This window comes from Vespula pensylvanica, chromosome 22, assembly GCF_014466175.1.
Source record: "Vespula pensylvanica isolate Volc-1 chromosome 22, ASM1446617v1, whole genome shotgun sequence".
NCBI classification, from domain to species: Eukaryota; Metazoa; Arthropoda; class Insecta; order Hymenoptera; family Vespidae; genus Vespula; species Vespula pensylvanica.
Genome location: NC_057706.1, coordinates 471,684 through 483,536, shown reverse-complemented (window position 1 = coordinate 483,536; position 11,853 = coordinate 471,684). Strand labels below are relative to the sequence as shown.

The 11,853-nt window shown below is 32.5% G+C and overlaps 3 protein-coding genes and 2 long non-coding RNA genes across 11 annotated transcripts; 2 read left to right on the top strand and 3 right to left on the bottom strand.

The window, feature by feature from the left end:
* The first annotated feature begins 16 nt into the window (after positions 1–16).
* On the top strand, positions 17–3,589 carry LOC122636458 (radial spoke head 1 homolog). Of its 3 annotated transcripts, none has more exons than XM_043827674.1 (6): positions 17–469; positions 564–783; positions 1,354–1,580; positions 1,650–1,769; positions 2,089–2,265; positions 3,394–3,589. In XM_043827674.1, exons 1-6 carry the CDS (start codon positions 410–412, stop codon positions 3,529–3,531), a joined length of 942 nt encoding a protein of 313 aa, XP_043683609.1. In that variant the 5' UTR covers positions 17–409; the 3' UTR covers positions 3,532–3,589. The 3 variants fall into 3 exon arrangements, with proteins under 3 accessions (XP_043683609.1, XP_043683608.1, XP_043683610.1); XM_043827673.1 differs by having other exon boundaries at positions 1,282–1,580; XM_043827675.1 differs by having other exon boundaries at positions 549–783; positions 1,282–1,580.
* On the bottom strand, positions 2,791–7,730 carry LOC122636459. 3 transcript variants are annotated; one of them, XM_043827677.1, is made up of 5 exons: positions 7,268–7,730; positions 6,655–6,962; positions 6,452–6,562; positions 6,102–6,365; positions 2,791–6,018 (listed from the first exon to the last, which is right to left on the bottom strand). In XM_043827677.1, exons 2-5 carry the CDS (start codon positions 6,890–6,892, stop codon positions 5,822–5,824), a joined length of 810 nt encoding a protein of 269 aa, XP_043683612.1. In that variant the 5' UTR covers positions 6,893–6,962; positions 7,268–7,730; the 3' UTR covers positions 2,791–5,821. The 3 variants fall into 3 exon arrangements, with proteins under 3 accessions (XP_043683612.1, XP_043683613.1, XP_043683611.1); XM_043827678.1 differs by having other exon boundaries at positions 7,399–7,730; XM_043827676.1 differs by having other exon boundaries at positions 7,272–7,728.
* A 182-nt stretch (positions 7,731–7,912) lies between these two features.
* On the top strand, positions 7,913–9,406 carry LOC122636460. Of its 3 annotated transcripts, none has more exons than XM_043827682.1 (4): positions 7,913–8,038; positions 8,523–8,666; positions 8,786–8,935; positions 9,066–9,406. In XM_043827682.1, the coding sequence occupies exons 2-4, from the start codon at positions 8,541–8,543 to the stop codon at positions 9,195–9,197; spliced, it is 408 nt and encodes a 135-aa protein (XP_043683617.1). In that variant the 5' UTR covers positions 7,913–8,038; positions 8,523–8,540; the 3' UTR covers positions 9,198–9,406. The 3 variants fall into 3 exon arrangements, with proteins under 3 accessions (XP_043683617.1, XP_043683615.1, XP_043683614.1); XM_043827680.1 differs by lacking the exon at positions 7,913–8,038 and adding an exon at positions 8,045–8,322; XM_043827679.1 differs by lacking the exon at positions 7,913–8,038 and adding an exon at positions 8,046–8,422.
* Positions 9,407–9,660: 254 nt separating this feature from the next.
* LOC122636463 lies at positions 9,661–10,171 on the bottom strand. Its single transcript, XR_006328954.1, has 3 exons — positions 10,145–10,171; positions 9,957–10,065; positions 9,661–9,849 (listed from the first exon to the last, which is right to left on the bottom strand). It is a non-coding gene; the product is annotated as an uncharacterized LOC122636463 (long non-coding RNA).
* On the bottom strand, positions 10,172–10,658 carry LOC122636462. The gene is made up of 3 exons (XR_006328953.1): positions 10,484–10,658; positions 10,279–10,402; positions 10,172–10,209 (listed from the first exon to the last, which is right to left on the bottom strand). It is a non-coding gene; the product is annotated as an uncharacterized LOC122636462 (long non-coding RNA).
* Positions 10,659–11,853: the final 1,195 nt, after the last annotated feature.

Here is an 11,853-nt window from a genome sequence, read left to right as displayed (position 1 = left end):
AAAAAAAAAACGAAAACAAAAAAATATACTTCAGCATGCGTGCAATATGTTATGTTCTGGTCTCATTTTTTGATTTGGTTTCCTTCATAAAAAAGAAGGAACAGTTCGTTTAATTGCGAACGATAAAAAAAATAACCACGAGATAAAACATAGGAATAAGTCGATCGAAGATGTTAATCAAATCGAAGGAGAGAAACTTTCAAGCCCACGCAGCGTAAAGAGTAAATGGAATTTAACTTTTTTAGTTTTTTTAATGTTTTTCTTCTTTTTTCTATTTTTAAAAGTAAAGTACCTCTCTATTGCATTTACTACGATGACGGATAGACGACAACGTAATCTAGTGAATTTTCTTGAAAAAACAAATTAGAATCGTTTATTCTGGTTTTAATAACTTTTCGTGCCAGTAAAAATGACAGAACCTCTGCCGATTCCCGGTGAATACGGGGAAGCGGAAGAGAATCCTCTCGGTGTAAGTATTTTCTTTTCCCTATAGATTAATGGATTTTGAAATAAAATGTACGTATAACGTCGGAAACGAAAACTCGTAGCGTTTATAATTTTAGCTGTACGAAGGCGAAAGAAACGAACAAGGCGATCGACATGGATTCGGGAAAACTTTATTACCCAATGGAGATATGTACGTTGGTCGATATTGCGAAGGACTAAGAAACGGCAAAGGTATCTATGTATTTAAGAACGGTGCTCGATATGACGGCGAATGGAGGCAGGGACTTAAATATGGCCAAGGGACTTTTTGGTACCCCGATGGAACGCGATACGAAGGTACGAAAGAATGTACGAAAATAGGATCCGATTCAGATTCAAAGAAGCCACTTGGACGTGGGTTGACACTCAACACGTGTATCTACACAATTATTTTTGTTTCGTACATTAGAAACTCGAAAAAAAATTTATCCAAATCACAGACATAGCACGTACACACACATATATATATATAGCTTTATCACTTATTCTAGATAAGAACTTACAATAATATTGTAAAATAGAATATTTTAACATTTTGTCGTTGTATCGTCAAGTCGATTAAAAATTGAAAAAATGCGAAGAAGAGAAAAGTGTAAGTTCGACGACCACACTTTTCTCCGTGTTAGCTAAATATAATACACCGTTCTGAGTAATCAATTTATATTACGTGTGACCATTGACACTTCCTGAGAGATTATAGGATCAAGATATTTTTTAATTTCTATCAATAAGTTATAAGATGTCTCAAGGATTATGTAAATATCTAATTATAATGTCTTAACTTATTTTTACTAGTATTACGTAAGATAGATAAAGGACGAAAAGAAAAAAATGATAAAGATCTAAAAGGAGAATATCGTTCAATAGGCGACTGGAAGCGTGATACTAAATATGGATTTGGAGTGTATTTCTACGAGAATAAAGATGTTTACGAAGGTTCCTGGAAAAAGAATCTTCGTCATGGTTTGGGAACGTATTTTTACGCGGCAACCGGGACAAAATTTATGGGTACTTGGATCAAAGATCGCATGCAAGGTCCCGGTCAACTTATTTACCCTCGTCATCGATATCATGGCTTTTGGGAATTGAATTTGGTAATGCACGCTAATATAATGGACACGGTAACGCTCGTTTTTTTTTTTTCTAAGATTATCTTATAACAGCCGTACGGACGTGGTTGTTTTACTTTCGAGAATGCCTGTATGCAACACGGACATTACATGCACGTACGAGATCCTGATTACGAGCAACCCGAGGAGGAAAGACTTGGAGATCTTGATACGGTAGGTCGACAGAAAAAAAATATTTCATTAGTCTTTTTTTTTCTTTCATTTCGATATGACGTAAAGTTTAATATCAAATCAGATTAAATTACAAGAAAGTGCCGCATCATATATATATATATATATATATATATATATATATATATGATTATTTAAAAATAAAATATTTTTATTTGTTACTAACGAAATGTTTATAAAATAGTTACTCGTTCTTAAAGATCAATTTTTGAATAATATGAGCTTAATAACACTAACGGAATTAACTTTGCTGTATATATTTGTTGAACGCTAATTCGCAAATAAATGTGTATTTGATCAGACTATGGACTTAGAGGCAAGGACGGATGAAGAAGCGATCGAAGATAAACCTGCGGAAGAAATACCCTTCGAGCCCGTTCCATTAAAGAAGGGTTTTCTACCTGTATGGCGTGCACGTTGCATCACTCCATATAATTCTGAATTATTGCCACCGGAACCGATACCTTTGCAGGAAGAGGTATTTCATTCGTTAGAAACGACGACGATTTTTTTTTCTTTTTTTTTTTTTTTATATTAAGCAATCAATGAGTATTATTTTAAAAAGGACGAAAGCATGTTTGACTTGTCGCGTAATTATTTTCATTTGAATATAATGAAATAAATTGCATATAATACCGGAAGCGTATCTTAAAAAGGTGCTGCTTAAATAGATACATGTATATTCATGTTTTTTCTTTCTTTAATATTTAACGATCCTCCCCAAAATCATCTTCGATCTTTATCATGATCGCTTCGTTTTCCTTTTTGTACTTCTTTCATAAAAGTATGCGTATGTATCAGAGCTTCCATATATTACGTAGTTGAAATATTAGAAACAACGCAAAAAATCATCGCGTAAAATCGTCCCTTTACTACATTAACAAATAGACTTATTCTAAATAAATTCTTATTGTGCTATGACAGAGAAAAAAGGAAAAAAAAATAATGCGTGCTGAATAAAAATCGTACGCTAAAAGTGACGAATATTCGACGATTATGTTTCTCGTTAAACTTTTCTATAGAAATCGATGCACCGGTAACACGTACATACATATATATATATATATATATATATATATATATATATACACATACATATACATACATGTACACATACATACATATTACTTTGGATTAGTCGAGTCCGTCTGATTTAATCAGAACATCGAACACCTCTTTCCGGAGAAGTTACGAGTCTCATTGTTAATTTAATATCGAGAAGGCACGCGATAAAATTCAATTTCTTCCTCGTTTCGCTCCGTAGTGTTATCCTCTTCGGCGTCTGGAAATCGCGAAAAGCGGAAGTACGGCTATCGGTAATGGACCGAGCCTTATTCGATTGTCCTCGTATTAACGAGAATTTCCGGCTTTCTATTTCCGTCCTTTTTGCCAGACAACTTGGATGTTCATTAATAGAATCACGATATCCGGGTTGAGTGTTCCGCTCGTTTTTCGATTTTACTTTAAGCCGTCGTTCATTACGATATGTACTCGATGTATATCCGGCATATTTCTGTGATAAAATCGAGTTTCCTCTTCTCTTCCAGACAAGAGTTTCCTTGCTCATTCGTTTCTCAAATTTCTTTACTTCTTGATCTTTTTCCAGGTATCGTTACAATCCTTGACAGACAAGTGTCCCGATGAGCCTTGGATGGAACCGGAAGAATATTTAAAATATCACTACGATGAAGAAGAAGAGTACGAAAATGCAGAAGATTTCCCGATAAGGCCATCCGATTTGTGACTACTCACCTAGATGTATAAATATGCGTTTGTTCTTCGAAATATAAGTATTAAAATTGTATGGTATCATGACCATAACTTTTCTCCTCTTCTTTTTCTTCGTTCGTATTGTTATTTTTATTTATTGTTTCACGCTTGCCTATTTTTTTCTTTTTTCACTTATTCGATGTTACAGGCAAGTCCTTTAGTACTTTCTTTCATGGAAGCGTTATTTATATATTACGAAGTAGTGCTATACTATATGGCTTGTAACATTTAGAAGTATCTCGTATGATAGAATAGTAAGAATAGTAAGAAAAAGATCGGTTACTACAACGATAATGTTTACTTTTTTTTTCTTGTTTTTCTTTTTGCATTTTTTTTTATTATATTATGCTTATCATATATTATCATATTTCTTATATTAATATCAAGACAATAACATAGTAGCAGCATAATATAATAAATTGCTATAATATGTAATATTATTTTAAATATTTACAATACATATGAGTATAGCATAATATATTTAGGTGCGTTTGATCTCACAAGTATTATCTCTATAGTGAAAGAGAAACTCCCTGAAATTATACAATTATTTTATGAAAATATATTAATCCCCGTTTTTACGATTACGAACGTAACAGAATAAGAGAGACCAGATCGACGAACTTCGGCATTGCAAATGATGCATTATAATGTAACAACGCGTTGAAAGGATAATACGAACGGTTAATTTTAAGCCGTTTATTTAGGAAATTATAATAAGAAATGTGAGTAAGTGCTTATAATGCACGATATAATAGGGTTCATTTTTACAGATACACACTGCTTTCGCATAAAATATGTGTTTGCCAGGATAATAGTGTAAAGTTATAATTAGCGATAAATGCAATGCGAGTAACATACTCGTTCGTATTAGCGTGCGTTCAAATCACATTGTTATGTATGTACAAATCTAGCCAGCTTCATCCAACATTAAGTTTCTTATGCCGAAGATACACTTAATTATATTGAAAAGCACAAGCTTGCTCAACATTCATTCGCAAGCGCGTGTTTTAGTCGATCGATATAGTGATGAGATTACATTTCTTTTCAGAATAATTAATTTTATAACTTACTTAATAGGAAGACAAAGTAGCTAAAGATGTATGAAAGTGGAAGAGATGTTACAATGTTATATGCCTATAATACATTATTCTTAAATTAATATTCCTCCACTATGCCTAAATATCAATTTGGATATACCATACTTATTTCCAAAATCGTATCAATAATCAATAACTATTGGCTTTATAATTGTCCTGTGCTTCGAAATATCCGGTAAAACGTATTTATATCAATATCTTAATTTAGAAAGTGGAAAGTTAGAAATCTTGAAGCGGTATGGATTACACGATAAAGGTTGCCGTACAGATTACATCTGACTGCATTGACAATGAAGGCCCAATGGAGGTCGCTAAAGGTTTAAAGGACGGAGGAGAGGGCAAAAAAATATAAAGTTAACGCGAAATATCGCAGTCTTTTTTACCATAAGTAATAAGTCGTGTCACACCTAAGTGAAGATCTTTGTTCGTTTATAGTTATCTTATGATCATTTAAGAACAGCTACCGTTTGTCGTTGAAAAGATTGTAATAGTGTTATCAATAGGGCATTTTTAATGCTAATAAAGTGTATTAGAGACGTAAGAGATCGAATATTTCAAGTCGAAGCATATGCGACGTAACGCGAGGTCGTAGATATCACTTTTACGTACTCAAATACGGTTATCGCATTCACCTTTTTTCCTGTATTCGATACTAAACTGCAGTAACAAAATACTTTTCTCTACGACCTTGCTTTCTCTTGGCACAAGATTAAGATCCGTGTTTACCACGAAATATCCACAGCCTAAAGTGATTAAAGCGTTTTTTTTCTTGCGTAAACCAATCGGCCACTGGCAAATTAGGAGTACGTACATCTTTTACACCATTATCGATTAAAGATTTGTAACCAAATTACAAATTAGAAATACAAAGAATATGAGTATTTATAATTAATGTAATGATAATATCGAAAACTTTTTCTTAACCAACCGCCAATTTATAGTCCGAGAAGTGCAAGTATTTAGTGGTATTTCTAACGCGCAAATAATCTGTGCATAAGTTGTCGTTTAAGTATCTCAGGTACATAAACGTGGACGAATTTTTTGTGCCCCAATATCGAGTGACTTTCGTCAACAGATGTCTTCTTGTGTACACTCTCATTTTTTGCTCCCAAAATGTCAAAACATCTAACGATTCTTGGTTTCTTTTGAAATTATTAATATTTCTTACATAAGATCAGGTGGTGGCCTTTGGAACGCAATACTGGCTACGGAAATACTGCAAAGACCGGCTGTTATAACGCCCAGACATATATAAACAGAGGTTATCAACCAAAAAGCAAATAAATATAAAGTTTTGTTGCAATATTTCCCAAGGGATGGATCATAATTTGGTTCGTATTCCTTATACACCCACATAGAACCTATTAAATGTTAAGAAAAAACAGCAAAAATATTATTAAAATTGGCTTGATAGCAAGTTGAAGATTACAATAAACTTGCCTACCAATGATAAACCAGCCCAGCATGAAGCAATTAATCAATGTTTGCGTTGGAGATTGTCTAATCCTTTCTTCATCTCTTTCTTCTTGTCGCTGTCTTACGCGTGCAGATAAATGTAATAATTGTTTAAATACACCAAATCCTCCACCTACTAGTAAATAAACAGGTATGTATTCACCCTGTGGGCAGTCGTAAAGGTACAATGCTCCAATAATCATCATGCATATTGGAACTACTATTGTCACGCCGAGAATAATAGTGCATCCAACTGGAACAAAGTGAAAAGTATATATTGTCCGAGATAAAGAAATTTTTAAGAGGTCATTATTGAAATGAAAGCAATTTATCACCTACTTGTACCCACAAGCAGAACAATTATATTTTTGAGAAAATCAAATACACCTTTGGAGACTTTGTGTGCCTCCCTCATCCGACCGAACAAAGAATCATACGAGGGAGGAGGTGCTGAAACAAAAGCATTGTTATCGTTTATATGCTCCGACTAACGATTATACAAAATATTAAAATTCTTTATGCGAGTATTTAGTTATACATACCGTTAGGATCTATGGCTTCTTCGTAAGAAGGCGGTGCACCACGATCGCTAGGTAACGTGGAAGGATGTCCAAGAGGTAAATTAATGTTATGATATGACGGAGGTGGAGTACAGCAAGTCGATGTCACATGAGCAGATGTACCAGGATTTACACTTTCTGTGGTGTCGGTAGATATATTATGATTCGTTGGACTCAACGGCATTTCTATCCTAATGTTTGATGCGTGATTCCAACACATATACTTTGCATTAAAAATATTTAAGGACTCGGTTGTATTAGAGACAAATAACAACAAATGGTTGTATAACCTACAAAAGCAAAGAAAATTCAAAATATTGATATCTACGTTTTACTTGATTATTTAGTTTTCAACATGCATATGCAATACCAAAGAAAACATAGTAATGTGCGTGTGATGTGCAAACAATTAAGCGAACTTTAAATTAATGAAAAATCTGCTCGATCGTTCGATAATAAGTGACACTTGAAAAATGACATTGACATCGTAAAATTTGATATGTACTTTACACGAATGGAAGAATCGTAACAATTAAACTAAGAAAAGAATTTTCGATCAAAAATAAAATAAACCACTGTAAAAGCTTTCTTATACCTACGCGATAATCGCTATTCCTGGAAAGACGAACGAAGAAACGTAGGTGGGAAAAAAGCAATGAGAATATGATTTTCGGTAAAGCTATAAAAGGCACAACCAACGATACTGCTAACAATCTAATGTAATACCGGTTTGAAAAAGAAACTATCTTTCGAGATCGCCCTTAAAAATCGTCACACCCCCGCTTTGAACCGAGGCGAAACAATCACATTGCAAATCCTGAAATCTACATCTGTTCGGTTCGATCTTCCTTCTGTTCGAGTCGCTTAAGAATACGAGCGTTATGCGTAAATTCCTAATTTCTTCACTTTTCCTTATTAACTTCGGCACGAGATTATTATTATCCAACGATAACATTGACTCCGGTAACTCAAGTTTGCGCCATGACGGACCATGTGCGGCGCACGAATCGAACAGTACGTATATCGAGTTATCGATATTTTCGAAAAAGAACATGCCTTCTCGATGCGATATCGATAGGAATCGTATCTCGTAAGAATAATTAAAATATTCAAAACGGTGTTCCTCAAGACGCAAGATACATCCGTAGATATACTTACATATCTGTTTTTAACTTTGATATCCATCAAATTTGATTTCTTACGAATCGACGGGATATCTTTATCTTTTTCCTTTTTTATTATCGGAACATAAAAAAAATAATAAGCGTTACGCATCGCTGCAACGTGATATAATTGATCGTCACGTTTATCCTTCCTCGATCATCGTTCGATAGCAGATAACGTCACAAACAACGTGTTCGTAAAGGTTAGTATGAAATCCCTTTGACAAAGCAGAAGAATCGTGATAATATGTACGTATCATGGATTCTGAAAAACAATTAAATTCGTCTATTGTTTTATTTCTTGTTTCCTGTTCTCACGCTTCTAATATAATGTCGATATATAACAGTACACTTGTGAATAAAAAAGATTCAAGCATAGATTAGGTATCGTTTAATTACCCTACACTAGAAGTATGCACGCACATCCATGTACGACTATAAAAAGAATTTCAAAACGAGCATTAGAAGTTTGCAGGAATCGACGAAGTTAAGTATTTCTCGAAAAATAAATAATAATCGAAATGTATTCATCGACTGTTACGTTTTTTGTGTCGGCGTTATGCGCCCTCTTGCTTCCATATTATGTTGTGAGTTATCTTCTTTCGTATATAAACTTAGTACGTATGTACGTACATTTTTTTTTAGATAAATCGATATAGATCAAAAAATTTTCGATTATATTTGCAGGCAGGAAAAGTAGAAATAATGTCATGTGACAAAGAAGACATAACACCAGGATCCATATCGTTGGGAACTATAAATGCGGGCGGCAATATGATAAAGAGCTCGAACTTGGACGTTAAGGAAGAAATAAATCCGGGTCTTGTTACGGTATTAATTGATATAAATATTTTTTTATATAGTTTTGTAATACTTTGCAAACGATATTTATTTGGAATCTGTCGATTTTTGTTGCGAATTAATAACGATCAAATTGCATTTCATCGTAGATACACTTAATAATAAACGATGAAAATGGTGATTCAATGATGGAACAAAATACAGATTTATGTAGTATGTCTTCCGCGGATATGTTTAAACCTTACTTTCAATCGTTCAGCCAACCAGAATTTAATGAAGGAAATTGTCCAATAACTCCCGTAAGTAGCAACTACTAAATTAATCGAAATGATAATTTTCAAACGATTTATTTTCCTTTCCATTATAATTGTTAGATTAAGCAAAAATTTAATTGTTTTTTTGGTATATAATTTGAGTGAAATTTTATAGGGTACCTATAACTCGGGTGACTTTGAAATAAAAGAAATCGAGGATGTTGAAGGAACTTATACGGCTATTATCGAAGTGTTAGAAGGAGCAAAAATGTTGCTCCGTGTAACTTGTAACGTTAAACTCGAATAGTACAGTATATAATTATCAGCGCATTCAATATTATAATATATAGCAGTGTTAATTATTCCAAATGAAAATTGATAAACTAAATTTAAGGTAAAATTGTCTTATTACTTATAAAAAAGGCGTATAATAACACTTTAGCTGTATCTATATAGTGTGCTTCATTTTATTATTTAGTTATTTACTTATTATATTATATTTTGATGCAAGATTAATTTTTAATTGTTTCATTTATCATACTTCTCAAGATCCAAATCCCGACTCACTCTCATATCCTTTAACATAAACTCTTTATCTTAAACGAATCTTTTTTCTAAATAAACAAATCGATCGTTCATTTGTTCGATAAATTTGGATATTTGGAATTTAACTAATGTATGCCTGATTTTTATATTATTATTGATTACGCATTTAATAATTGCGGTGATTATTTATTCGTATTTAGTTTCTGTTTCACATATTTCAAACATTTCATCAAAGTGTTGACTTTTAGAAAAAGATAAATAATACGATAGTAAAAAATGAAGATATAAGAGAAGAACGGTCAGTTTACTGAAGTTTTTTAAAGTCTTTGCTTGTTGAATACTTTGTCTTTTTTCCTGGAAACTTGACAACTTTGTTGGTAATGTATTCTTTTCTTTGCCATTGACAGACTCCTCTGCGTATTTTTGAAAAAATCGTTTTATTATTATTAATGAATTAATTTTATTATTAAAAAATTGTTTGTGATTTTTCTAACCGATCGAATATAATGTTAAATCTTACGCAGATTATGATAATTTAAATCACTTTGTTTTCTTGATATATTTGGTTTCTGAATGTTTATTGATCGGAAGATACGATCTTTATTATCGTCGATAATTCCTTTTGTTTTCTGTGACGTATACAATGATTATGTAAAAATACTTTTGCATATATATGTACATATTTCTTTATGACGATCATTCGCTTACCAAAGAAGATCGAAGAAAATCCGTACCACCACGTAAACGTACTTTTTTTTTTGTAACAGATACACCTATAATATAATAAAAATATATGTCATTTAAAGATAATATTTCAAAAACGAGATACAGCGAAATCTCACTATCTGTTGAATATGTGGATGAATCTTCTCTCCTACTTATTTGATTTTTCTTAGCGTTCTGGTTGAATAACTTTTCCTCTGAATTTTTATTCCATCCAAGTTTATTCTTTTTGAGTGGAGCCTCCTAAGGATTTATAAAAGATTTATAGAGAATTTTGAATATCGATGTAAAATTTATTAAAAACTAAAGCGTTTCTTTTTTTACTTTCAATTTATTTGTTGCAGTAGAACTATCATCCGTGGAATCTTCGTATTCTGTAATTTCTTGAACGTTGGCCAATGGTAAACGTGATATGCCAATATTGTATTTTCGTGCATTAATCGATTTATTTCTCGTTAAATTCTTTTCGTAATGATTATTGCCTGAAAAATTAATGACGTTTTATAAAATTGACGTTATATAATCATAAATTTTTATTGAAAAAAGAAAAAAAGAATAAATTTATATGATGTCCCGATAAATTCACAAATTTACAATTTACGAAGAGATATTCTCCTTTCCTTTCTATAAATTAATGCAGTTGCGGAATGTATTTTCGATTTGAACAAGAGCAAGAAGAATAAGGAAAATATTTTGATTAAAAATCTTGAAACATATACAGGTAGAACAATCTATAGAAATAATTGGAAGCTTAAGTGTGAAACTCCGCAAGATTTATTTTCAAGGTAAATAAATACTTTGAATTGTGTAGCGTAATAGATATGTAATAAGGTTATCAAAGAAAGATTGAAAAGAGTCACATTGAAATGTCTATCTCCAGATATCACATATTAGTTAAATTATAATTAAATCTTACGTTTCATTGGACTGATATTTCTATGACGAACGTACCGGTGAATCGATTCGACGAATGTGCTTTAACGATTATGTATCTACATACATAAATGTGTGTTAATCAATTTAAAAGACTCGATTCTTTGAGCGAGCGAGTAACGATTCATCGTTTTATCGATCGTACCAAACGATCGTCATTTTACTTTACATTAATATCCTATCTTATTCAATCTCTGCTCAATGACCACAACTTTTAAAGCTGTTAATGACTTCTAGTTTTATAATGAGTTACGCCAACAGTATAGTTGATTTATTTCTATGTTTATTTCAACAATAGTACATTCGTTTAAACACTACAAAGAACATAGTACACGAGAAACTTAAAATAATTTTAATTTTAAATTTCAATACTCTGAAAATTCGATCTAAGTATTATAGTTCACTTGTAATACAAATATACATAGATGATTTTAACTTCCACGAAAAGCGAATTAGTTGTTTTATGTACTCCGACAAGTGAGCATAGGAGATCTACCTTTGAAAACTTGTTTCCAAATGCAGCAACATCCATGCGGTATGATCTGGGTCGGAAGTACTGCCGCCAATTTTCACCATTCACATCGGAATACTCGCGGTACACACGATCCGCAAGTAAAAGAGAAGAGGTAATATAAGTACATTAGTCGATCACTCAATCATTCAATAATTTATACGATTTGTATCGTTTTAGAATTAAATGGAGTAGGGGGGATACTGTGCCACTCGGGAGGGATATAAGGCGGCCGCCTTTGGCAGTGGGT

Excerpts from the sequence above, each read along its gene's own strand:
- LOC122636460 (XM_043827679.1), top strand. The coding sequence starts at position 8,357 with ATGTATTCATCGACTGTTACGTTTTTTGTGTCGGCGTTATGCGCCCTC. Across the intron at positions 8,423-8,522 it reads TCTTGCTTCCATATTATGTT|GCAGGAAAAGTAGAAATAAT; the intron begins GTGAGTTATCTT and ends TTATATTTGCAG. Across the intron at positions 8,936-9,065 it reads GAAATTGTCCAATAACTCCC|GGTACCTATAACTCGGGTGA; the intron begins GTAAGTAGCAAC and ends GAAATTTTATAG.
- LOC122636458 (XM_043827673.1), top strand. The coding sequence starts at position 410 with ATGACAGAACCTCTGCCGATTCCCGGTGAATACGGGGAAGCGGAAGAG. Across the intron at positions 1,770-2,088 it reads GACTTGGAGATCTTGATACG|ACTATGGACTTAGAGGCAAG; the intron begins GTAGGTCGACAG and ends GTATTTGATCAG. Across the intron at positions 2,266-3,393 it reads CGATACCTTTGCAGGAAGAG|GTATCGTTACAATCCTTGAC; the intron begins GTATTTCATTCG and ends ATCTTTTTCCAG.
- LOC122636459 (XM_043827677.1), bottom strand. The coding sequence starts at position 6,892 with ATGTGTTGGAATCACGCATCAAACATTAGGATAGAAATGCCGTTGAGT. Across the intron at positions 6,563-6,654 it reads AGAAGCCATAGATCCTAACG|CACCTCCTCCCTCGTATGAT; the intron begins GTATGTATAACT and ends CTTTTGTTTCAG. Across the intron at positions 6,366-6,451 it reads TGTTCTGCTTGTGGGTACAA|TTGGATGCACTATTATTCTC; the intron begins GTAGGTGATAAA and ends ACTTTGTTCCAG.